The 27,465-nt window shown below is 33.0% G+C and overlaps 1 protein-coding gene across 7 annotated transcripts in view; it reads right to left on the minus strand.

Annotated features, from left to right (window-relative positions):
- Positions 1 to 27,465, minus strand: part of ksr2 (kinase suppressor of ras 2) — a 216,187-nt gene that overhangs the window by 184,505 nt on the left and 4,217 nt on the right. For all 7 annotated transcript variants that reach the window (XR_012406063.1, NM_001423542.1, XM_009301241.5 and 4 more), the window contains 2 exon segments: positions 13,869 to 14,009; positions 4,280 to 4,430 (listed from right to left, as the gene is read on the minus strand). Coding sequence is in view for 6 of the 7 variants with exons in the window: in NM_001423542.1 (NP_001410471.1) it covers positions 4,280 to 4,430; positions 13,869 to 14,009 (292 nt within the window). In the remaining variant the exon portion in view is untranslated.

The raw sequence follows: 27,465 nt of genomic DNA on the forward strand, positions 1-27,465 counted from the left end.
AGACAGACAGACAGACAGACAGACAGACAGACAGACAGACAGACAGACAGACAGACAGACAGACAGACAGACAGACAGACAGACAGACAGACAGACAGATAGATAGATAGATAGATAGATAGATAGATAGATAGATAGATAGATAGATAGATAGATAGATAGATAGATAGATAGATAGATAGATGAATGTTTCCGCTTCAGTTTTCTAGCACTCCACACTCTGGTAAAGGTCTAAACTGGACTGAGATCTGAGCATCAGCAGAAACACTTCCTTCAATCATGTGTTTTTCAGGTAAGAGCAGGAATAATCGGCTCCAGCTGGGCAGAAAGAGGACAAACACCGCAGGACAGATCTTTCAGATCATTTCAAGTGCGATGTTATCTAACACCGTTATCAAACTGTGCCGTATTTCAGAGCATGAGTCAATGCTGCCCTCCAGTGGGAGAAATATTACAGTTTTTCTCAGTGGCTTTGATGCATTTCTCACAACGCTATTTACATTTGCACAACAGTTCATGCATTTCTCAAAACAACTAGTACAAACTGCAAAACCTAGTTGATAACCTGCAAGTAACCTGCAAGTATTGATGTCAATGAAAGTGTCAGTGTCATTACAGTTTTTCTTGTTTGCTTTGATCTGGTTAAAGAAACTAGGTTCCACTTCATTTTTATTATCACTATCCCTGCAGAGCAGAAGACAGGTCTTGCAAATGTGTAAACACTTTCTCATTGGGTTGAACATTTTTAAAAACAGTTAACACGGATGTCATTCAAGCAGTCCAAACTCCCTTGTTTTAGCTATGGTAACCAAACAGAAACCATCTGTTCCCAACCATTAGAAACTACCAAGATCAGTAAGAAACTACCAAGATCCGTATGAATTCACTGAAGCACCAGTTTGACACTCCTTCACACAAATCGATTAGCAATCAGTCTGCAAACATTAAAAACGGTGGAAGGTCTGTGTTGTTCTGAAGGAGGTCAATGGTGGCTATGTCCTACGCTTCCAATAGATTTGACTGTATTTTGGTTTACATGTGTTTTCTCTAATATTTACAGTATTTTATTACTTTTGTCAGTTTTTTTTTTACAGTATTTCAGTTTTAAGCCATAGATTGAAAAATGTCATAAATTCAATAAAAATTGAATCAAACATTTCTTATTCTGGATCCAATTCTTTGTAAAAAGACAAATTTGACAGACCAAGTAGAAAGACAACAAATGGCTTTGGCAACTCAAGTAATGAAACTATTATTTGACTATGACTATTTGACTAGTTTTATATGGACTGACTATTCAGCATTCACAAGTTTAGTTAATTTTGACTGACATGACATGATGTGATAATGATAATGATAATGTTATAAACAGCAGAGAGTAGTATGAAAACAATTGATGCATGTCCAAAAGCATCTGCAATTTGTTGGAAGAAATGAGAAACTGCTGCTATGATGTGCACAAATGACTAATTAAATGTAAATGTAAATAGTAAATAGTGTTGTGTGAAATGCACCAATGTGACTGAGAAAAAAACTGTAAAAAAAAAAAAAAAAAAAAAAATTATATATATATATATATATATATATATATATATATATATATATATATATATATATATATATATATATATAAATATATATATATATATATATATATATATATATATATATATATATATATAAATATATATATATATAAATATATATATATATATATATATATATATAAATAAAAATAACTATATTTATATATATTTATATATATATATATATATATATATATATATATATATATATATATATATATATATATATATATAAACGTGGAAAAAAAAAAACATGAATAAAATACAAATAAAAAAAGACAAAACCTTTAAATATATTATAAAGACCTTGACTTATTTCTGATTATAAGACCCTGAAAACTCTAGTATTAATTGAAAATTTGACATTGCGAAGAAAAAAATCTTTTAAACTACATTTCATGATAAAAGATTTTAAATTAACTTTAAAATACAGTTTGGACAGTTTTTTTACTTATTTTTTTAAATAAAATAAATGCACCCTTGATGATCAGAATAGACTACTTAAACTTTGTTTTATTTTTATATAGATTTTTTTAGTCTGTAATAGACAGACAAGCAGATGGAAAGATAGACAGAAGGACAGAGACAGACAGACAGAGAGACAGACTTACATTCGGTAAAGTCTTTTGAAAAATGGGACATCATACTGTCCTCATAAGTGTTCTTCTCCTTGTAATACCGATGTCATACTTACGTCATACGGATCCTAATATGTCACAAAACACACACGTCATTCCTAACATCATAATAGGAGTCTGAACCATCTCTATAACTTGTAATGAAATAATAGCTGAACAGCATTTTGTCTGACTAAAAAGTAGAGAAACTAAAAACTAAACTAAACTAAACCAGTATCTACATCACTAAATAAGCAATCTATAAGACTTCATGTGCCATTTCACAGTAACAGAACTCAAAGTGTTGTGTCTCCCTCTACTGGACGATCTCTGACAGAGCTTTACTATGTTTCCAAAAGTATGCAAACACACTCTTTGAACCCAGGATCTCAAATGAACTTCTCTGTTAAGATGATATATTTCCCAAAAACTGGTTGTTTTTCAGGTGCATTGTTATGAGGCCCTGTTCGCTTTTTTTTAGCACAGTTAAGAAGAGAAACAACTTTTTTAAAACACCTGAAGGCTGTGTCTATTAAAAGAGCTGCTGATGAATTTAACAATAATAATAAAAATAAGGGTTTTAGTAAGCATAAATAGTCTTCACTTCAGAAAACGGCATGAAGTTGTGTGAAAAAAGCACTTGCCAACATACAGAGTAACTATTACTATATGCCTAAAAAATAAGACGTATAAATATTCATTTGAATAGTTTATTAATCATTTAATTACTCATTCTAAATGCTCTTAAAAATCACCAACTACTGATAAATATCTGGTTTGTAAATAATACAATAATTAATTTAGTAATGAAATAATTGTCATTAAGAAAGTATGAAAATACAATCATTAAGCACACTATACAGTACATGTGCTTATAAGTCCAAAACATAGCATTTGTAACTATATTTATAAACTGCTTACTAATGTCTATTTGTTAATGCTTAACAAATTATCAATTAACTCTTTGCTAATGCTTTTTTAATGATTGCATGCAGTTATTATAAAGTGTTGTGGTTTCGTTAAGTTAACTCACCAGCCCTTATTTATAATCCATATATCATCTTTGTTAGCAAATCAACATTCTTGATTCTTGTTCATATTTTCACTTCACCGACAGCTACATATCTGACACTTTAGTTTAATTGGGCAGGGATATTATATTCTCACCCCCTCTTCTTGAATTTGTGGGGCATTTTCACCATAATCCGCCATCAATTTCCAACACACTTTAAAATAAGGTTTCATTAGGTAATGTTAGTCAATTTACTAACATAAGCATTTATTAATCATAGTTCAATGTGTACTAATACATTATTAAAATTCTAAATTCATAATTGTTAATAGTAGTTAATGCACCATGAGTTAACATGCACTATTGATGAACTAACTGTTAATGACTAACAATAGGCAACTGTACATGTATTTACATATTACTAATGTTAACAAACATGAAAAAATACTGTAACTAATGTATTGTCCAATACTTGTTTATGTTAGTAAATACATCACCATAAACTATTACAACCTTGTTGTAAAGTGTAATTTTAGTAAAAACAAATCTCAAAATTCCACCATATAACAACAGTCTAGGGAATTGTGTGCTTTAACGCAGGGGTATTGCTAGGGTCGAAAAGGATAAGGGGCTTAGCCCCAAGCGCCCTGCCCACCCTCTCCCAAAAGAAGTTTTAATTCATTCAATCTACACACATTTTATACTGTGAAAACAAATCTTAAGCTTCATCAGTAGTTAGAATTATTCAATTTTGCGAAACAATTGTATTATTAGTGCATGAGCTCCAGCTCCTCAAAATAATGAATGCATGACAACAGTGCAGTGGTGGGATTTTTTTAACCCTTGCCATGTGACAACAGTCTCACTCTCACCTGCTGGTAGAAAAAGTACTTGGATAACAAAATATATGTTATACAAGCTATTTTTTTAAAGTGCAACATATTCCAAAAGATCAGGGGCTTTTGACAATATCAGGGGCTTAAACACCCCGCACCAGCCCAAAGCAAAACCACTCCTTTAAAGTGCACTATAGACGTATTAAAAGCAGCATCTGTTGAGCTCACCTGATTGGTGGGCTGATCTCAGACACGAGAGTGAGGCGTTGAGTCGAGCACATTCTTCATCACTGGCTCCAAACTTCTTGAGCTCCTCACACACCTGATCATCCACCATCTCTAACAGAGCCTCCAGAGTCAGCTCACCTGGAGAAATCTCCTGAAACACAGCGATGTGCAAACGTTAAGCAGGCTCATTGAAATTTAGCTTACAATGTCTGTCAAACCCGCAAAAAAATGTTACTTTGTACTTTGTTTGTGACGGCAGTTTCTAGGTAAAATAAACACTAGGGGGCAGTATGATGCTAACAACTTTTGTTCCTTTTCACATTAATGATTTATGCAGGGACAAATTGTTGACAAATTTTTTGTGACTTCAACATTTGTTTGTGACTGCAGTTTCTAAGTAAAATGAACACTAGCGGTCATTATGTTTCTTTTCACACTAATGATATTTATAGGGACATTTTATTGATTAATTATTGACAAATTTCTGTGATATCACAAAAAAACTTTAATATATATTTGACAGCAATTTCTAGGTAAAATGAACATTAGGGGGCAGTATGATGCAAACAACTTTTGTTCTTTTTCACGCTAATGATAATTAAAGGGACATATTATCGATTAATTTATGTGAAATTGTAAAATAAGCTTACTTTAACATATGTTTGACTGCAGTTTCTAGGTAAAATAATCGCTAGGGGGCAGTATGATGTCAACAACTGTTGTTTCTTTTCACACTAATGATATTTACATGGACATTATATTGATGAAACGCACAATAAAACGTACCTTGAGTAGCATTTTTCAGTTTTGTAAAATGTAAACAGCATCCTCTAGTGGATTTGTCACCTAAAAACTAGCAACAAAATGTAATCGGAGCAACGTAGGCTGAGGTAGATATTTCCAATGAGCCTGGGTTGGATTTAAGGCAAATTTAAAACAAAATCAAAAAATAATAGTGAAATGGTCAAACAGTCAGTGAGATTTTGATTATTTTGGTTTAAATTTTTAACTTTGATTTGGCAAACATTAAATAGTGTTAAGTGACAGCATGAACTTTTGCACTTTTACGTGATTTAAAACATTTGTGTGCCGAATAAATTAAATAAATGTACATATTAAAAAACTCTGAAAAAAATATCGTTCACAAAAGGGTCATAAGGTACAAATTCTGTTGTCATCACAGAAATAAATGACATTTGAAAAAATATTTACAATTATTTTGTAATCCTTTGTCAATTTTTTTGTAGTTATTACAGGGTGACAGTGGCTCAGTGGTTTCACTGTAAAAAATTATTCTGAGTTTTAGTCAGGTGAAGTCAAATCATGTCCTATCAACTTGCAGTGCCTCAATACTCAACAGTATGAGTTGGAACAACCTCAACTTGAAGGGAAATGGAAAACTTAAAAATAACGTGTTCATAAAACAACAACACATAAGTAGCACTATCGCCTCACAGCAAGTTCGAGTCCCGGCTGGGTCAATTGGCATTTCTGTGTGGAGTTTTAAATACGTTTTTTTTTATTTACTCTTCACTTCAGCTCTGGTTAATTAAATATTGACCCCCATATTTGAACATTTTAAATCAATTTGGACAAGAATAATTGATAATATACAAATAAAATATGTTGTAACAAATGATTTTTTTCAGTAATGAATTTGTATTTGTATCAATATAACATAGTAAAGCATTTAAATTGGTATGAACATAATTAAATGTAATCCCTTTTAATTTAAAACTTTTTAAACTGTATCCGTTTTAGTTCGATAAACGTTCACTTTCTGAACCACGATCCAATAGTTTTTTAACTCATGTAAGCATCATATATAAAATATTACTGTAAACAAATTTTACCCTCAAAAGAGTGTGACATTGATATGAATTGTCATATATATTTAAGTGCTCTGGTTGTTCAAAATGACCCAAAATAAAAGTGTAATGTTTTTTTCAAAAGGTTAAATCTCAAAAAAAAAAAAAAAAAATCATAAAAGTAAATAAAATGAACAAAAGATTTATACATATTTAGTTATGTTAGTTAGTTAGTTAGTTAGTTAGTTAGTTAGTTAGTTAGTTAGTTAGTTAGTTCCTGATTGAAGCAAACCCAAATGTTACACTCAAAAAAGACAACATCTATTCCTAAGTGTTTTTTAGACAACCTAATTGTTTCATGCTGAATCTGCTCAAATTTGTGAAAACAATTAAGTTAACTAAATCAATTTGTGTTGGCACAACAAAAAACAATTATTTGGAACACAGTATTTTTACATTGTATGAATACATTGGGTTAATAGATTGATTATATATAGCAAGAAACTAATAGCACGAACGGCTCCATACACCATCACTTAAACACCTCAAAGCTTATAGCAGGTCCGTCTTTAAAGCTTTAATGGCCCTTTATCACACTCCGTTCCCTGATCCAGAAATGAAAGTTTATATTCCTTTAAGCCAATTCTTACAGTTTGTGAAGCTGCAGTTGCTTCTCCTTACCAGCTGGGGGCTTCAGCACAGCGGACAGCGCTAGCACTTCTACAGTACAGAGAATAGTGACAAACACTGAGGCCCTTTTCCTTATTAGTTTTTGAAGTGTACTATAATTTGATCGGTATAACTAATAAATTGGTTTTATTTATGGATTGTAACTCTGGATTTTCAGAAATGGACAAAATAACTAAAACCCTTCTGTTATTTGGAAAGTACCACATAACAATATGTATCACATAACAAAATGTACGCTGACTGTACCAAGCTGTAAACTCTTTCCTTTTTATGATCCTTTGACTTAAATATGAACTAATCCTAAAGCTCTTAAGACATCGCAACTGCTGAAATGTACATGATTTATATGCTTGAGTTAAATGTTTTTAATTTTTGTTGTTAATTCCTTTGCATGCCTGACACAACATCTATTTTTTGTGGTACGATATACTATATAGCAACAAAATTTATTGAGATAAACAATATTATTGTCATTTTAAAACCATTTTAACACTACACTACCTGACAAAAGTCTCAACACAGCTCAATAATGTTCATATCTGGTGACTGGGCTGGTCAATTCTGGAGCACCTTGCTTTCAGGAACATTAATGTTGAGGCTGAAGTATAAGAAGGAGCGCTATCATGCTGAAGAATAAGCCCTCTCCTGTGGTTTGTAATGTAATGGGCAGCACAAATGTCTTGATAACTCAGGCTGTTGCTGTTGCCATCCACTCTGCAGATCTCTCGCATGTCCCCATACTGAATGTAACCCCAAACCATGACTTTTCTTTCACCAAACTTGACTGATTTCTGTTAGAATCTTGGGTCCATGCAGGTTCCAATAGGTCTTGTGCAGTATTTGTGATGACTGGGATGCAGTTCAACTGACGATTCATTAGAAAAATCTACCTTTTGCCACTTTTCTAAATGATCAACTAGAAGTCAAGTTATTATTTGTTATTCTTACAATTGAGATTGACGACAAGACTTTTGTCAGGTAGTGTATAATAGCATGATAGTGCGAGTACACTCTTCCAAAAAACACATAATATTTTATTCTTTAGAACACTTCATTTAATTATAGTAATATTAACAACTGAATAATTAGGAATTGGAAACGAAATGTGAAAATGTACATCAAACATTCATTCATTAATTCTTTTTCTTTTCGGCTTAGCCAGGCTTCAGCCAGGACGCAACCTAAATAAATAAGAATCTTATATTTAATGAAGTCATTTTTCTTTAGCTTAGTCCCTTATTTATTAATGATTGCCACATCAGAATGAACCACCAACTATTCCAGCATATGTTTTCCACAGCGGATGCCCTTCCAGCTGCAACCCATCACTGGGAAACATCCATTTACACACTCATACACTACGGTCAATTTTAGCATACCCAATTCACCTGTACCGCATGTCTTTGGACTTGTGGGGGAAACCGGAGCTATATCCTAAACAAATAAATAATAATAATTAATGTTAACAAAAATGTCCACGGTAAAAATAAGAAACTAGGAAAAAGTAACAGATGTATTTTTAGTCATTAGGCAACCACATGAAAATATACTACAGTATTTTACCGTAGGCGTCATGGTGGCACAGTGGGTAGCACAATCGCCTCACAGCAAGAAGGTTGCTGGTTCGAGTCTTGGCATTTCTATGTGGAGTTTGCATGTTCTCTCCATGCTGGCGTGGGTATTCTCCGGGTGCTCCGGTTTCCCCCACAAGTCCAAACACATGCGCTATAGGTAAATTGGGTAAGCTTCGTGCATGTGAGTGTGTGTGAGTGTCTGTATTGTATGTGAGTGAATGGGTGTTTCCCAGTGATGTCCTTCAGGGGGGTCAAGCGTTAATTAGTTGGGGTCAGACCCCCTGATCATAGTCATTTTAACTATTTAATAATTAGGCATTGAAATCAGAATGTGAAAACAAACCTAATGATATCTTAAACAAACAATAATAATAAACAATAATGGCCATGGTAAAAAAAACTACAAAAAAGTAACAGATCTATTTTCAGTTGTCAGGCACACACATGAAAATATACTATAGTAAGTTTTGTTTAACCATACTGACACTGATACCTCCAACAGAGATAGAAATAATATTAATAATAATAATAATAATAATAATCATAATAACAATAACAATAATAATAATAATTATTATTATTATTATTATTATTATTATTATTATTATAACAATAATAATAATAATAATAATAATAACAATAATAATAATAATTATTATTATTATTATAACAATAACAATAATAACAATAATATTATTAATAATAATAATAACAATAACAATAATAAAAATAATAATAATGATAATAATAATAATAACAATAATAATTAATAATAATAATAATAATAATAATAATAATAATAATAATAATAATAATAATAATAATAATGATGATGATGATAATAATAATAATAATAATAATAATAATAATAATAGTTTATTTTTATATATCACCTTTAAAATGTAATTCTCAAAGCGCTTTACACAGAAAAGACACAGATGTAAAACAGTTTAGAATAACAGTAAAATTTAATCATTCAGGCTGAAACGTTCACAATAGCTAAAACATTCAAAATTGATAAAACAATCAACTATCTAGAAACAAACCCAAAAATGCACACCTCATGAATAGGTGGGTGTAAAATAGTGAGTTTTTAAGGATGATTTAAACAATTTAAAAGATTCAGCATGTCTAATGTCATGGGGGAGAGAGTTGCAGAGCCTAGGAGCCAGAGATGCGAAAGCCCGGTCACCCATAGAGCGCAGACGTGTGCAGGGAACTTTTGAAAGACAAGAATAAGAGGAACAGAGGTCACGTGAAGGGGAGTACCAAGTTAAGAGTTCCGTCAGATAGTGTGGAGCCAAACCATGCAGGGCCTTGTATGTGAGCATGAGGATTTTAAAAATTAATACGAAATCTGACTGGTAGCCAATGGAGGGACCTCAAAACAGGTGTAATGTGTTCTCTTATTTCAGTCCCTGTCAGAATTCTTGCCGCTGCTTTAGACATATTGTAGTTTGTTGATGTTACTTTTGGCGAGGCAGTGGTGCAGTAGGTAGTGCTGACGCCTCACAGCAAGAAGGTTGCTGGGTCGCTGGTTCGAGCCTCGGCACAGTTGGCGTTTCTGTGTGGAGTTTGCATGTTCTCCCTGTGTTCACGTGGGTATTCCTCCGGGTGCTCAGTCCAAATGCATGCGGTACAGGTGAATTGGGTAGGCTAAATTGTCCGTAGTGTATGAGTGTGTGTATGAGTGTGTGTGTGTGTGTGTGTGTGTGTGTGTGTGTATGTGTGGATGTTTTCCAGAGATGTGTTGCGGCTGGAAGGGCATCCACTGCGTAAAAACTTGCTGTATAAGTTGGCGGTTCATTCCGCTGTGGCGACCCCGGATTAATAAAGGGACTAAGCCGACAAGTAAATGAATGAATGATGTTATTTTTGGAAACGCCAGCTAGTAAAGCATTGCAATAGTCTAAGCGGGGAAAAAATGAAAGTATTGATTAGTTTTTCTGCCACAGAAAAGGACAGCATGGGGTGAAAGTCTTTACAGCAGACAGTACGTGGGGGTCAAATGTTAGATTTTTGTCAAATATTACCCCTAAGTTCTTTAGTTTGGCCTGGACCTTAACAGCCGAGCCATCTAGGTTAATGTTAAGAGGTTTAGTTTTACTTAGTTGGTTGGAAGAACCAATCAACATAACCTCTGTCTTGTTAGGCACAAAAAAATTTTGAGACATCTATTTTTTTATCTTAAAAATACAGTGTTCCAAACAGCTGAAGATGTTGAATGAATTTGGTTTTGAAGATGAATTTGGTTTGGATGTATGGGCGATATATATTGCATCACCAAAAATGATTGAGGACATGTCCATGTGTTGTATAAGTTAATATATTCATTATTATGACAGGCCTATTCTCTTGTATGCTGTTTTATTTATAACTCTGTATTCCCCTGTTTAAATCAATAAAATAATTTAAGAAAAATAAAATTAAAATAAATAAAAACATCGAGGCCATCAGACTATCTGCTGTTCCGAAGCTTCAGTTTACAGCCTTCATCCCACCAGAAGGGACACATTTAGAGGTCTGCTGTATCTGGAGGTTCTACTTGACCCAAAACATCCTGATTCTTCAAGTGGACGATCTCAATAGACAAACGTAAAGCACTGACACATTTACATATCATTAAACCTTCACCGTGTGTCTGCGAGATCTTTTATTTATTGTATTTTTAATCTCTTTCTTCTGTTAGCTGCCTTGATTATCGTAATGTACTATGCAAAGATAAAAACTAAATATTTCACTTCCATCCTGTTTGAGCTAGAAAAAATCTTGTCAAAATATACAAAAGGTATTTTTCAAAAACATTTAGTAGCATGCAAGCTATTCTCTATTTAACATTGATGAAAAATGTCAATTTAAAAAAATACTCTTGTTTAATTGTTATTTTATGTAATGGTTATACGCTTTTTTTGATTTAATTAAATATACATATAATATGTATATATTTTAGCTTTTACATTTAGACATTTAGCAGAAGATTTTGTCCAAAGCGACTTACAATTGAGGAGGCAATTAGCGATTCAACCGTTTTTTTTTATTCAGTTTGCATGTTCTCCCCGTGTTCGCGTGGGTTTTTTCCGGGTTTCCCCCACAGTCCAAAGACATGCGGTACAAGTGAATTGGGTAAGCTAAATTGTCCGTAGTGTTTGACTGTGAATGAGTGTGTATGGATGTTGTCCTGGATAAGTTGGCGGTTCATTCTGCTGTGGGACTAATATATAAAGGGATTAAGCCAAAATGAAAATTAATGAATGAATGAATGAAAAATGAGGGCAGCATTTAATGAACTTTAGAGCTCCAAAACGTGTGAATTCTGTATGCTGATAACACATATTAAAAAAATTGAAAGTTGAGCGACTGGATTAACTAAAACTTTTATTTTCCAAAGGCATTTGAGGAAAACTTTAAAAATTGCATAAATTACTATTATATTGTCATTTTAAATCTTTATACATTGCCATTTGTCAGCAATACATTTCAGTAATCAGTTAAATGTTATACAATGCAGTATGATAACTTATTCTTTAAGCTCTTTAAGTTATTACAATAATGTCGTTTATTTTTCCTTTTTATAACATGAATTAATGCTTGCATGAATATTCTGTCCATTGAAGTTACTTGAAAGTTGTAATTACGATTACAGTTCATCCAAAGGGCACATTTTTCTGTTTTGTTTTTCAAGACTGAGAGAAGGATTAAACTTTTAATGTGGAAAAAAGAAATAAGAGAAGCATTTCATGAACTCTATAAAGCTCATGACCAGTGCACAACTTTTATTTCATTCTGTATGCTGATGAAACATATCCTAAAAAATATGTAGTTGAGTCACTGGGTCATCTGAAACTTTTATTTTCCAAAGACACTTGAGACCAGAGTTGTTTTATCAACCCTTACTAACTAAAAACAGCTTACTTTGTTTTATATTTAATTTTTTTATGTAATTTTAAATTTAGTATTTCTTTTGTTATATTTATTACTTTATAGCTTAAAGGTGACAGTCATCCTGATAGTTTACCCCAAAAAATAATAATTTACTCACCCTCTGTTTATACAAAACCTTTATGAATTTCTTTCTCTTTTTTAACACAAACAAATATAATATAAGGAATGTTGAAATCCAGTTGCTGTTGATTTCCACAGATTTGTTCTACTACAGATGTGAATAGCTGTGTTTCTATCCACATATTTTTATGTGCATTTTGGACACGCCAAGAAGCGAATACATTTTGAAAATGTACAAAAAAAAATGTATGCCCATTGCTGAGTAGGATAAACTTTTTTTTCCATAAGAAAAAATCTGCTTAAGCTATAATGGAAACACTTTTACAAAACAAATTCCAGTATTAAAAAAGGTCATGTGATGATAAAAATGTGCGTGAATGGACAAACCAGCTGGCTGAGCACATTGTAAAACATCTGAAATGTTGTTTTGGCCATGCCGTAACCATTTCAGTATTGGTGTTATTATATTAATCATTACCTCCAGAATTACCAAGAGCGTCTGTGCTCTGTGTCTCACACCTTCAATCGGCACCACATGTTCATTGCGTGTTGGCATTGCATTCTGATGCGCAAGTAATTTATTAAATAAAGAAAAGCTTCACGCTGCTTCTCCCACCGCAGCAAATTCTGTTTTTACTGTTAATATTTGCCGCCAGATAAATCAGCAAGTGATAATTTTGTTCTCTTTGACTCATAAGATGGAAACGCTGCTTTATTCACACGTCTTTTATGCAATACTACAGTTTCATGCAGAAATTTAATTCACATCTTAGAATGAAAACATAGCTAATGGCTACCAGTTTCCGACATGTTTCAGATTATCTTATTTTGTGTTCACAAAAAAAATTAACACAAAACAGTTTGAGAGTGAGTAAATAATGAGTGCATTTTTATTTGTAGGCTACTTAACAATCCTTTTAAAGTCGATCATAGGGCTGATTATCTAAACATTCATTCATTCAATTTCTTGTCGGCTTAGTCCCTTTATTAATCCGGGGTCGCCACAGCGGAATGAACCGCCAACTTATCCAGCAAGTTTTTACACAGCAGATGCCCTTCCAGCCACAACCCATCTCTGGGAAACATCCACACACACATTTACACACACACTATGGACAATTTAGCCTACCCAATTCACCTGTACCGCATGTCTTTGGACTGTGGGGAAAATCGGAGCACCCGGAAGAAACCCACACGAAGACAGGGAGAACATGCAAGCTCCACACAGAAACACCAACTGAGCCGAGGTTCGACCCAGCGACCTTCTTGCTGTGAGGCGACAGCACTACCTACTGCGCCACTGCCTCGCCGATTATCAAAACAAGTTAACCCAATACTAGTCCCTAACCCTTAATCATTATTATTTCCATATCAAAATCAGCTATATTTATAACATTTCCAAACTCTGAAATGAGTCTGATTTCTTCTCGACTGGTGACTGTAGGACTGCGTTGGCCAATAAAATGGTCTGAGGGTGGAGTTTGTGCATTAGTTGTTTATAAAGGCTCCACTTACCTCAAGAACCTCCTTCCTCATGTTAACAATGCGGAACCAGTGTCCCAGCCGAGGGAATCCGTCCAGCTCCGCATTACGCTCCTGTAAGGACACTTTACGCTTGTAAGAGAGCTGCCGACTGAAGTACTTCACCAGTTTACCCTTAAAAGAAACAAAGAAAAAAAGAACTTTAGACAGCGTTTTGTATTTTGGAGTCTGTGAAAATGTTTTATTTTATTTATGTTTATTTTTCTAGTGCACGTTGCTATTCTTTAGGTGAACAATTAGTATGTGCAAGCTAATTTAATAAAATCTTTATTATTCATTCATTCATTCATTTTCTTGTCGGCTTAGTCCCTTTATTAATCCGGGGTCGCCACAGCGGAATGAGCAGCCAACTTATCCAGCAAGTTTTTACGCAGCAGATAACCTTCCAGCTGCAACCCATCTCTGGGAAACATCCACACACACATTCACACACACACACTCATACACTACGGACAATTTAGCCTACCCAATTCACCTGTACCGCATGTCTTTGGACTGTGGGGGACACCGGAGCACCCGGAGGAAACCCATGCAAAACTCTTAACCACATGCAAACTCCACACAGAAACACCAACTGAGCCGAGGCTCGAACCAACGACCCAGTGACCTTCTTGCTGTGAGGCGACAGCACTACCTACTGAGCCACTGCTTCGCCCTAAAATCTTTATTAAATAATCTTTAATCAAAGTGTGACCATTTTTTCCGCATTTGGAGTGAAGGTTCTTTTCTGATGATGTCAGTATGACGCCTTAGCTGTAATATTCTTAACCACACCCCTCTTGCTGTTAGCTTGAAACATAAACATATGCTGGAATAGTTGGTGGTTCATTCCGCTGTGGCGACACTGTATAAATAAGGGACTAAGCCGTAGGAAAACGAATGTATGAAGGAATGAACTTTCTCCATTTGTCTTATCATACACAATGTATCTACAGAAGAATCAAGCTTTTTTTCAACAATTTTTTAATTATCAAGATTAACTTTTTTAAAAAGAGATGCTAACGGTCTAATCCGATTCAATGATTTATGCTAAGCTAAAACAGAGTAATATAATGTAATGTGTATTTATATAGCGCATTTATTGTGTATGGCCATACACCCAAAGCGCTTTACAATCATACGGGGGAGGTCTCTCACCACCACCATAGTATACCACCACCATAGTATCCAAGGTAGTTAAAGTAATACGATCAAGAAGTCATGATAGTTACTTATTAAAATAAGTTAATCATGTTTTAGCATCATATTAGAGTATATGAGATATTTACTGTAAAATTGTTTATTTGTAAAAGTTAGTTTAAATCAACCTAAAAACTTCTATCATCAACTTTTATTGTAAGTTACCGTAAAAATGTTAAAATGTCATGTTTCAGGCTCATATAAAAGGAAATAAGATATTTTGACAAGACACTTAATTGGACTTTAAGTTTAAATCAACTTTAAAGTTAATTTAAATAAACCTAAACATTTCTAACAGCAACATTGTTTTCACAGTGTAACTATAAGTTTTTGTAAAGTGAAATGAGATAATGTCATGTATGATTTCAAACAAATAATGTTTGAGAGAGATGCTAACTATCTAATCCAATTCAATGAATTATGCTTAGCTAAGCTAAAATATAGTATTTCTAGTATTTATAATATTACTTTTCAAAATAAGTTAGTTTCAGACTCATATTTTAAGTGAGTTTATTTGAACTCTAAAGTTAAAATAATAAACCAAAACATTTATAACAGCAACGCTTATTTACAGTATAGCTATTAGTTATTGTAAAGTGAATGAGGAAATGGCATGTGAGATTTCCAAACAAGGTGCCACTGTGTTGTTTCTCATACGAGTGCACTGTCATGATCACCAGCGATCTAACCACCAGAGGTCGCTAGAAAACATTCACACTCAAATCCACCAGTTCATGGACAACAACTTCATATATGCATTCCGTTCACACACATGTTCTAGATCATGACTGATTACACTTGCACAGCTGAAGCTGCTCAAGGACTAATTCATGGACTATAAGTACTGCTCAAACACAAACACTGTGGTTGAGTCTTGTTATCTGACATTACAACGTGTTTCCTTTGTTTTGCTTTACAGTGTTTTTGATCCTTGCCTTGTTTATTTGTTTAATCCTGTTTGCTGCCTGCCTCTGACCATCTGCCTGCCTATTGACTAGGATTCTGGACTGCCTATATATATCTGTTTGGCTCTGTGTTGACCATTGCTGGCCTGACCTGCATGTGGATCCTCAACCCTGTTGTCAGTGTCACTCCCCTGGTTACATGCACAAACTGAAATGTCAGATTTTAGCAGTGCTGACTCCTGAAGTAATTTTCTCATTAGTTTTTTCATGGAGATTTAAAAAAATACGCTTTCAATAAATCATTATAATGAACCAATCAAAGTTTGTAATGCTGTGGTTGATTTGGATGCAAATTATACTGAAATCAGAAAAAAAGATATTATAGGTTATAGATATAATAGGTACTTTGCAGCTTTAGTGATGAAAAAAATCCCATGAAGCACTGTAAATGGCACGAATGTAAAGCCACGGGACAATGTATTTTAAAGTTGTTGGCTGTATCTGGAAACGGAATACATTTCAAGTATTTTGAGAGAATTTGCTTATGGTGCTTGGGTTTGTCCATGTTTAACCAAATTTGTGATGAAATGCTTTTTTGTGTGTAAGCAAATGAAATGTAACGCTTGGCATTTTTATCTGTCCTTCACGTTGTTCAATATTTCATGATCTCTTTTATCTGATTCTCAGCATGTTGAAAAAACATGAATATTCTACTTTGGACAAATTTCCCAAGACAGGGACGGTGCTGCAGAATTTGAGCAGAGAAACGAGCAGAGTAAATACTAAAGCAACATTTAAACAAAAACTCAGGTGAAACAAATCCACATTCTTAACCAGTTAAGTCAAGTCTAAACCAAACACACACACACATATATACACTTGCTGGGGGGGATTAGATTAGTGCAATTGTGCGGTCGAAATGGTCTACCCTCAAAATAAATCTTTTGTTGTCCATTCCCAGCATGCACAGCAGGCATGAATAATTAATGTACCTGCATTGTTTGACAGTTTACTAGTTTTATTTACACAGTAGTTACAGTGCGGGCTTTGTTGTCAAACTTATAAATGTTAGACATTTTAAAGTATACGAGTCATTTTGTACCTTGTGATTTATTTGCATATGAATATAATTTAATGACATAAAATATAAATGGATGAATTAATGATTTATATTGTAAAAAAAATACAGTAAAAATGCAACTTAATCTTGTTAGTCATTCCACTTTATGCCAAAGTACCAACCTTAACTTAAAAAGTCTCCGTTCTAAATGTTTCTTTTATTTTATTACTACATGAAACAAAACATGGATTTAAGATTGGTTAGGATTGGTTAAGGTTAAGATTGTGCTTTATTTCCGCTACTGAAATACAATGAAAAAATTATGTCTGCAAAATTTTTTCAAACAATTTATGTGTTGAATTTAAACAAACAAATTAAATTTAGTAATGTTCAACTTTATTAGTTTGTTAAATTCAGCCCAAATAAATTGTTTACAACTACTTAACATAAAATTTTTTTATAAATCCAAGTAATCATCTTTTAATTATTTTTCAATTGAAGCATCCCACGAGGAAAAAAAATTCAGGGCAGTGCATGATGGCCAAATGCAGAGCAGAAAGACACACCCTTATAGCTCCGCCTAATCCATGTGACCATGTGCAGGATCAGGAGTAAAGATATCTTCAGAATGTAAAGAGAAGCATAGCTGCTTATGGAGTCGTTCACATATCACATATTTTTTTATTTCCAATGAAACTATGGTTTGTTGCGCATACTGCGCGCACTTGAATTTTTCAGGCGCACAAGTTGAAAACCGCAACTCACTTGACAAGAACTGACCGATCAGCTTCATACTTTGTATGGAATATACACATTTTGGTAGACTAATTACCCCAGACAAAACTCAGAACACCCAAACACTGCAATGCTTCAGCATACTATAGATGTCAGTGGTTACAGGCATCCAATTTTCTTATAAATGTCTTCTTTTGTGTTTAAAAAAAAAAAAAGAAATACAAACAGGTTTGGAACAAGCGAATGATGAGAGAATTTTAAGTTTTGGACGAACTCTTTAAGTCTTTTGAATATGTTAAGCTGCTGTGATCAACACTTTATTATGTTTTTCAATGAATGTAAAATTACAGAAAGAGCTGCAGTGTATTTTGTTTTTTTAAAGGTGTATTTCATATGTTTTAAAAGTAACTTCAAAGTAAAGTAATTAGTAATATGATTACTTGTTAAATCAAGTAATTAGTAATGTAATCAATTTTTACAATAATTACAATTTTTCAGTAGTAATTTGTAATCCATTACTTTTACTTACCCAACACTGTTTACAACAAGCACCAATCACAATCATGGCAATTTCAAAGTAACACTAATTTTTTAGAAGTCTGCTCATGTTGCAAGTCTCCTAGAGTTAATCAGTTGAGTTTTACTATTGGTAAACTGATTCAGCCAATCTCTGGGTCCGGCGGGAGCACTTTTAGCTTAGCTTAGCATAAATCATTTAAATCTCATTAGATCAGGCGTGCCCAAACTTGGTCCTGGAGGGCCAGTGTCCTGCATAGTTTAGCTCCAACTTGCTTAAACACATTTGCCATGAAGCTTCTAGTAAGAGCTTAATTAGCTTAATTAGTCCAGATGTGTTTGATTAGGGTTGGAACTAAACTCTCCAGGACACCGACCTTCCAGGACCGAGTTTGGACACCCCTGCATTAGACCATCAGCAAAAATGACCTACTCTGTGACACTCAATGATTCTACAGCGTTAAATAGGAAAATTATCAATATTATCAACATTATCGAGATCATCTTTTTAAAATCATTTTTAATAATGGTCTAATCCGGTTCAATGATTTATGCTAAGCTATACAGACCCGGAGATTGGCTGAATGGATTCAAAAAATGGTTTAAAAGTGGTTTAAAAACTGCCCAATTCTATAGGTAACTTGTAAAATGAGCATATTTGCACAATTCTGCAGCTTTTGAGGTTCATGAGGAAAAGAAAAAAGACTGAAAGTGAACAAATCATTATCAAAATGCATAACGACCATTCAATGAGTAAATAAGGATCAGCTATTTGATCATTTCAGCATCATTATCAGTATATTAAGCACGGTCTACATCTGTAGTTGAGTTGGTCTGCCATGGCAACCCTGTTTGCTGAATGCTACTGTATGAAAACAAAGCACATTGTCTGTGGGTCCCTGGCCGGTTGAAATTCACAGATTAAAATCTAGAGATGTCCTTTCAAACATACCCATTCATTTTCACTCAGTTCTCCATTTAGGTCCCTGAACTAAATACCCCTTTCTGAACTAAAAAAAACTGACACAAATCCAGCAGAATTGAATCATGAACTCATGTCACAATCATCCTCTCTTGTTATTTTTTTAAAACTTCTGCCTTTGTTTTCATGAACAAAAAAAAAAGATTCTTTAAATCACTTGTCAGTCAAACACTTTACTTAAATAATTATATAGACCATTTCAATGTGGTGATCCCATAGGCCCATAAGAACTTCCTGCTTGTTGTCAAACTATTTCAAAACTGTAAGAAGAGGCAATTCAATAATAACTTTACGTTAAAACACCTGTCATATGATTATTTATCAATATTAGGAGCTTTTTGGATTCTCTGAAACTTTAGAAGTTAAACATGTAAAACAGGAAATACGTAGGCCCATTCTTTACATCCCATAAAATGGTCTATATGCAGTACATGCCTATGTAGTACTGTATATGTCTATGCCTATATACATATAGGAATTTACACATTTTCACTGTTAATGCATACAACACACTCTCAAAGAACAAGTACAAAAACTTCCAAAAGGGATTCATTTTTATACTTTAGGAACTAAAATCTACATTTAATGTGTCAACATGTAGATAATAAGGCTAATTTCAGAACAAATATGCATTTTTAAAACAAATTTGCACCTTTTTCTTAAAGTGGATGCATATAAACAAACAAATGAATGAATGAACGAACGAACGAAATTAGTTTTGTCTTTTGAATGCATTTTATTCACATTGTTTGGAAATTATACCCTGCAGGCACAGGACATCAACATGACATCATATTGATGTTGTACCCCAACGCACCCCAACGTCATGGGGACGTTGGATTTTGCTTGGGAATTAAAATTGGGTTGTACTTAGAATCAAACCTAAAATCAACTAAACATCAACGTCTACTAATGTTACAGCTTGATGTCATGTGGACTTTACCAGTATGACATCTATCTGATGTTGGATTTTGGTTACTTTCCAACACAACCTAAAATCAACCAAATATCAATGTAATTTGACAACATTAAAGGACGTTAATCTAACGCTGTACTTAGACGCTGGCTAGACTTTGAATTTTGGTCACCTGACGTCACAAATCAAATCTAACCTAATATTAATGCCTTATGATGTTGTCTGCCTGCTAGGATAATAACAATACATAAATATTAGGGAGTTATACATGATATTAAGTTATAGAACACTTAAATCTAAGCTAATGAAAGCTCACAGTTAATGCAAATTAAATGTTTGATTTAAACTGTTACTTTACAAATAGTTTGAATTAGTTTCTATTTCTATATTTGACATTATCTAAAAGGGCAACACAGTGGCTCAGTGGTTAGCACTGTTGCCTCTCAGAAAGAAGATCGTTGGTTCGAGTCCCAGCTGGGTCAGTTGGCATTTCTGTGTAGAGTTTGCATGTTCTCCCCATGTTGGAGTGGGTTTCCTACGGGTGCTCCGGTTTCCCCCACAGTCCAAAGACATGTGGTATAGGTGCAATGAACAAAGTAAATTGGCCGTAGTATGTGTGTGAATGAATGTGTGTGAATGAATGTAAAATAAATGAATGTATGGATGAATGAATGAATGAATGATTGAATGAATTACATTATCTAAAATACTTCTTAAGGACTGATTAATAGTAAAGCTAATTTTAGTCTAGGCCAGTGGTTCTTAAACTGTGGTACGTATACCACTAGTGGTACGCGGACTTCCTTCTAGTGGTACGCGGAGTAATCGCTGAATAAGTAAAAAAAAAAGAAAAGAATCACTCTTTTAACCCTTTAACACGTACGATAACACCGATGTGATCAGTTAATTGATTTTATGAGGCCAAACCTTTTATTTAATTTTCAATTTTTTAATGTTAAAGTTGAAGCTAATCTCCTCCATATTTGTAACGGTTGTTGGGGGCGTATTCTGTATTTTTATATACCAGTGTTGACAGTTATGGTTTAATGACTTGCTTTTCTGACACACAAAGCCTACTCTAACGTGCAGTAAGCAGATCTAATTTCTAATTTAAATATGTAAATCCAACTAATATATTTAAAACACAAGTTAATGTTTAGATTTTAAAGATACACAAATAAGCCATATATACATGCCACGTACGTTTTAAAATTTAGCAAAAAAAAAGTATATATAAATATGATGACATATAGCCTATATTTATGAGGTCCAAGGAATATTTCCAGGTTTTGATAAATAGGCTACTACACGTTAATTTTTTACATTCAAGTACAGCAGTTTTATTAAAAGCACATTTTAATGAAAATATTACTTCTTTTTTTTACCTGTTGGCACAGTGCAGTGTTAATGTTTAAACTATTTATTATGTTTATAAAGTGGCTGACAATAATCAATATTTATAATAATAGGAATTAATCTGCCTTGTTTTTGAACTGTGCAGAGCTGTACCTGCCTAATTAGGCCTGCTACACTACTGTATTTTGATACTGGTCATTAGGGTGGTTCTTGGAGAGACAATTTTTTTCTGAGGTGGTACTTGGTGAAAAAAGTTTGAGGACCACTGGCCTAGACAAACATAACTTACCTTTTAATATTAATGTACTGTAGTATGCATTAATTAACATTAAAGTGAAAAAATAGCCTCATTGTGAGTTGCATTTAAATGTTAAATAATTAAATTTATTATACCACATCACAATTTTAATACATGAAGTTAAAGTAAACAAAAATAAACATATTCCCTTGGCAATTACCTAAAATAAAATAATTGAGAGTATTAGTAAAAATGATTAATGATTTATTTTATTTATTTTATTATTTCTTTATAGTAAAATTTATAGTATGTTTTTGTAGTACATTAGTTTTTGTAACTAACCCCATAAACTACATATTATAAATTTACTAAAAGACATACTTCATAATGAATAATAATTTTTGATCAGTCCCTAAAACTATGATGTATTTAAATGATTGCTATTATCTGAACCATTTAATCTTTGCAATACTTTAAAATCTAAAAGTATTTGCATTATTTTGGAAAAGCACATAATATATTTAGAGAGAAATCACTGTTTCACTTTAACCAAATGCCATTATATTACAGCGTCACCACAGTCTGGTAAATTGCAGATTACTAATGCACATCCATCACCAGATAAACAAGCAAGAACCCCCCAGATAATATCTAATGTTTGTAATTATTATTCCATCAACGTGAACAAACAAAGTGCTTGATTGTGACTTACTGACACCAGTGACGACTGCAATAAACAGCCAATGTAAAATGGGTTTCCCCAATATTAAAGAGAGAATATTAAAGTGGAAAAAAACAGATGCTCATGCAACAGTATTATCGTGACCATAGTATTATCTAATGCTGAAAATAAAGACCCACTCGTAAAAATAAAGCAATACTTCACTTCATGCCATAATTTTAACATAAAAATGCTGCCGTAAAAAATGCCATTGTAATTTTTAAAAATACGTACTACTTTAATAACAAAGTACTGCTAAATATTAACTAACATTAACATAGAATAATAACAATACATTAAAAAAAATAACCCAACTAACAGTACATTTACATGAATTGAATCGACTTTCACAATTTCCTGCATAACATTTTACTTTTCAAGCTTTTTTGTTGACAATACTATCATTTAGATTTATCCTAAAAAAAAGTCCCTTATTTATAAGTGGTCGCCACAGTGCAATGAACTGCCAACTATTCTGACATATGTTTTACAAAGCGGATGCCCTTCCAGCCACAACCCAGTACTGAGAAACATCCATACACACTCACATTCACACATGCACCTTTTCACTAAAAACAATTTAGTTTATTCAGTTACCTTATAGCGTGCGTCTTCGGACTATGGGGGAAACTGGAGCACCCGGAGAAAACCAACTCCAACACAGGGAGAACATGCAAACTCTACTCAGAAACGCCAACTGGCCCAGCCAAGACTCAAACTAGTGACCTTCTTGCTGTGAGGTGACAGTGTTAACCACTGAGCCACCTTGCCACCCACAAACAAATCAAAATCAAAAAAGGCTTGTTTAGAATACTCAGAGGCAGAAAAATTTCCCATAAACTTGAGATGTAATGAAGAACACTTATAAAATATGCTGCAATACTCCTCATCCTCCCTAATCTGAATCTCTACAAGATTTCTAATATTTGGTCGACAATTATAGTACAAAAGAAAATATCTGGAACAATAACTTTTGCTACATAATAATTTAAAACAATGCTGTTTGTTTGATTTGAGCCTCAGCTGGGTCAGTTGGCATTTCTGTGTGGAGTTTGCATGTTCACCCCGAGTTGGCGTGGGTTTCCTCTGGGTGCTCCGGTTCCCCCCACAGTCCAAAGACATGTGGTACAGGTGAATTGGGTAAGCTAAAACGTCTGTAGTGTATGTGTGTGAATGAGAGTGTATGGGTGTTTCCCAGTGATGGGTTGCAGCTGGAAGGGCATCCGCTGTGTAAAACATATCCTAGATAAATTGGCAATTCATTCTGCTGTGGCGACCCCTGATGAATAAAGGGACTATAAGCCGAAAAGAAAATGAATGTTTGTTTCATAAGTCAGACTGTTTAAATGTTTGCTTAAATAAGTAATTGATTATTTAATTACTTTTAATAATAAGTTTATAGTTTTTATTAAAGTGTGAATATTTTGCATGCAATTGTTTGAGTTGAAAAGAGCTTAATTAAAGAAGAAAATGTCATTTTATATAGTTTTGATGCTGTTTTGTTGTCTTTTCTGTTGAAGTCTGAAATGATCTCATCATTTTTGCGACAAGTTGGTAAAGGCAGAAAGCATGAGCATGGAAAATATATATACTTAATATTTTGTAAATACTATTTATTTGAAATAAATCAGAATCATTAAGAATAATTTGAATAGTTCTTTCCCAACCCCAAGTTTAAAAATGAAAACCACAATTTTTTTTAAACAAACTCTGTCATTCTCATTCTCCTGCATGCATAATAAAAGCCTTATATCTACATATATCGGCTCTACATCAAACACATCTGATACTCCACTATAGTTAGCCTACACAAAATCCTACCATCAGCACCAAAAAGAATATTTAACACATTCACTTTTGTAACATACTTTAAAACTATAACTTGTTTATGTTGTAAACCCAACAGATTTATTGTGTAGTAAATATTAAATTATTTTAAAACCATTGAGTTTGATGGAATTTTATTTGGGATTTTACATTCTGTTTACAATTGTCTGGCTGCATGAGTTATCACTTTGAGTAAAAACTTTGAAATTTAAATTCTGTAGACAATTGATTTTGTTTTGCTGTCTATCATCTTGTATACTACTCTGTTGAAGTCTGAAATGATCTCATCGATTTTGCAACAAGTTGATGAAGGCAGAAAGCATGAGTATGAAAAAATATATGTATTTATTATATTCGAAATACTTCTACCTCAAATTTATTTCAATTAAATCTGACTCGTTAGAAGAATAGGAAGTGGAATTCTTTCCTAAGTCCAAGTTAGAGCATAAAATAAAAAATACAATTTATTTAAACAAAATGTGTCATTCTCAGTGTCTTTAATGCTTAATAAAAGCCTTATGTCGGAAAGCTGATCTCAGCTCTACATCAAACACATCTGATTCACCGCCATAGTAAAGCCTTTACATTTAAAACTTTGTAACTTTTTTGTTGCAAACCCAACAGATTTATTGTCTGGTATATTTTAAACTGTTAAACTGACGAGCAATATGGTTACAGGACAAATAGACCAATATCTCTGGCATTAACAGAAATTAACAGAAATTACTAATGAGATAGATAAAAAGGAGAAGGTACAGTAGTTGAATTTTTTTATAGATTTAAAGAAGGCATTTGATACAATAAATAATAATTGGTAAATAAATTAGAAAGGTATGGTATTAGAGGAGTAGCCTTGGACTGGATAAGCAGTTATTTAAAAAATAGGCAACAGTTAGATGAAATTGCCAACTATAAATTGTCATATCTAAATGTAAATTGTGGCATATGATACTATAAGGATCAGTTTTAGCTCCAATATTGTTTATAATTTACATTAATGATATGAGTAAGATAACAAAGTTGTTCAAGTTTATTTTATTTGCAGGTGATACAAGTATTTTAGTTCTGGGGATAATTTACCAAAACTTTTGGATTTGATTAAAACAGAAATTAATAAATAGAAATTGTGGTTTGACGTAAACAAATTGTCATTAAATATAAGTAAAACAAAGGTTATGTGATTTGGCAAATTAAAAAGTAGTCATAAGATAGATATTAAATAATTGAATTGAATTGAAATAATAAAAATTGAAAATGAAGTTATAGAAGGAGTATATGCAATTAAGTTTCTTGGTCTTGTATTGGATTATAAGATTAGTTGGAAACTGTAAATAAATAATGTGAGACTGTAGAAATAGTGTATAAAGCAAGATTTATCCTGTATTTTATATATGTGGCGTGAATCTATGGAACAGTCTAGAACAGACTCTCAAACAATGTCAGGATAACAATCAATGAGAAAAGCTATATAAATATATAATATTAAAGGAATATGATGATGAAGGTGAATGAAAAAGAATAAAATGAGAAGATGAAATTTTAATTAATGGCTATTTGCAGTACTATGTATCTCTTTTTTATTTGGGGGGGGGGGGGGGGGGGGTATGTTAAAAAATGTAAAGGTACAAATGGAATCAAAGGTGCCAAAAGGGTAAAGTTTGTCCCATGTAAAAAGAAGAGATATGTAAAAGAAGAAATAAGTTTAAGTAATAGACAAATGATATATATGCTAATGGGGTGGGAAAATAATAGGCTTGTGCTTTATCCATTTTCAACCATGTTGAAATGTATTTTTTGTTAATGATTTTTTATGTATAGTATTACTGTTCAAAAATAAATAAATCAAATCAAAACTATTTTTTAATTTTGAGTTTGATAACATTGGCTCTACAGCTACATTACATTCTACACAAAACCCTGCCATCATGACCAAAGAAAATATCTGGCACATTAACTTTTTTTAAATAACTATTTAAAACTATGTCATGTTTTGAATTGTGAGCATAAAATGAAGAACACGAACAAAATGTGTCATTCTCATTCTTTTTCAAGTATAATAAAACACTTATATCGGAAAGCTGATCTGCATATCGGCAAACACATCTGATCCTCCACCATAGTCAAACCTACACGAAATCCTGCCATTATCACTAAAAAGAATATTTAACCCATTAAATTTTGCAACATACTTTAAAAAGATGACTAGTTTTTGTTGTAATCCCAACAGATTTATTGTCTGGTAAGTCATTTATTATTTTGAAAACTTTGAGTTTACACTCTGTAGACTTTTTACGCTGTTTTGTTGTCTTTTCTGTTCAAATCTGAAATGATCACCTTGTACCTCAAAAGTAATGTGAATAGGACTGGAATCATTTACAATCAGAAGTGCAATCGTTTCCTAACCCCATTTAGAGCATAAAATGAAGGACACTATCTTAACAAAATGTGTCATTCTCATTCTCCAGAATTGTCTTTCATGCCAAATAAAAGCCTTATATCAAAGAGCTGATCTACATATCGGTTCTACAACTATAATAACGCCTAAACAAAATCCTGCCATCATGACCAAAGAACATATCTGGCAACTTAACTTTTCATTCATTCATTTTCCTTCAGTTTAGTCCCTTATTTATCAGTAGTCACAACAGCAAAATGAAAAAACAATTATTCCAGCATACGTTTTACAAAGCGGATGCCGTTCCAACTAGAACCTATACTGGGAAAAATCTATACATTCAAACACTCATAAAGCCAATTTTGCTTACCCATTTCACTTATAGCGCATGTTTTTGGACTGCGGGAAATACCAATGCACCAGGAGGAAACCCACGCCAAGACAAGGAGAGCATGCAAACTCGCAATAAAAAAATTAAAAATGACACGTTTATGTTTTACAAGTGTCTGGTTGAGTATTCAATTACTTATTATAAACATTTATAGAGTTTTATTAAGGATTTTACAATAATCCAAAGCGGTATCATTTACCAAACCCAAGATCAAGCATAAAATGAAGAAGAAGTATCATTCTCTTTGTCCAGAATTGTCTTTCATGCTTAATAAAAGCCTTATATCGGAAAGCTGATCTACATCAAACACATCTGATCCACCACTATAGTAAAACCTACACAAAATCCT

This window comes from Danio rerio, chromosome 5, assembly GCF_049306965.1.
Source record: "Danio rerio strain Tuebingen ecotype United States chromosome 5, GRCz12tu, whole genome shotgun sequence".
Lineage (NCBI taxonomy): Eukaryota > Metazoa > Chordata > Actinopteri > Cypriniformes > Danionidae > Danio > Danio rerio.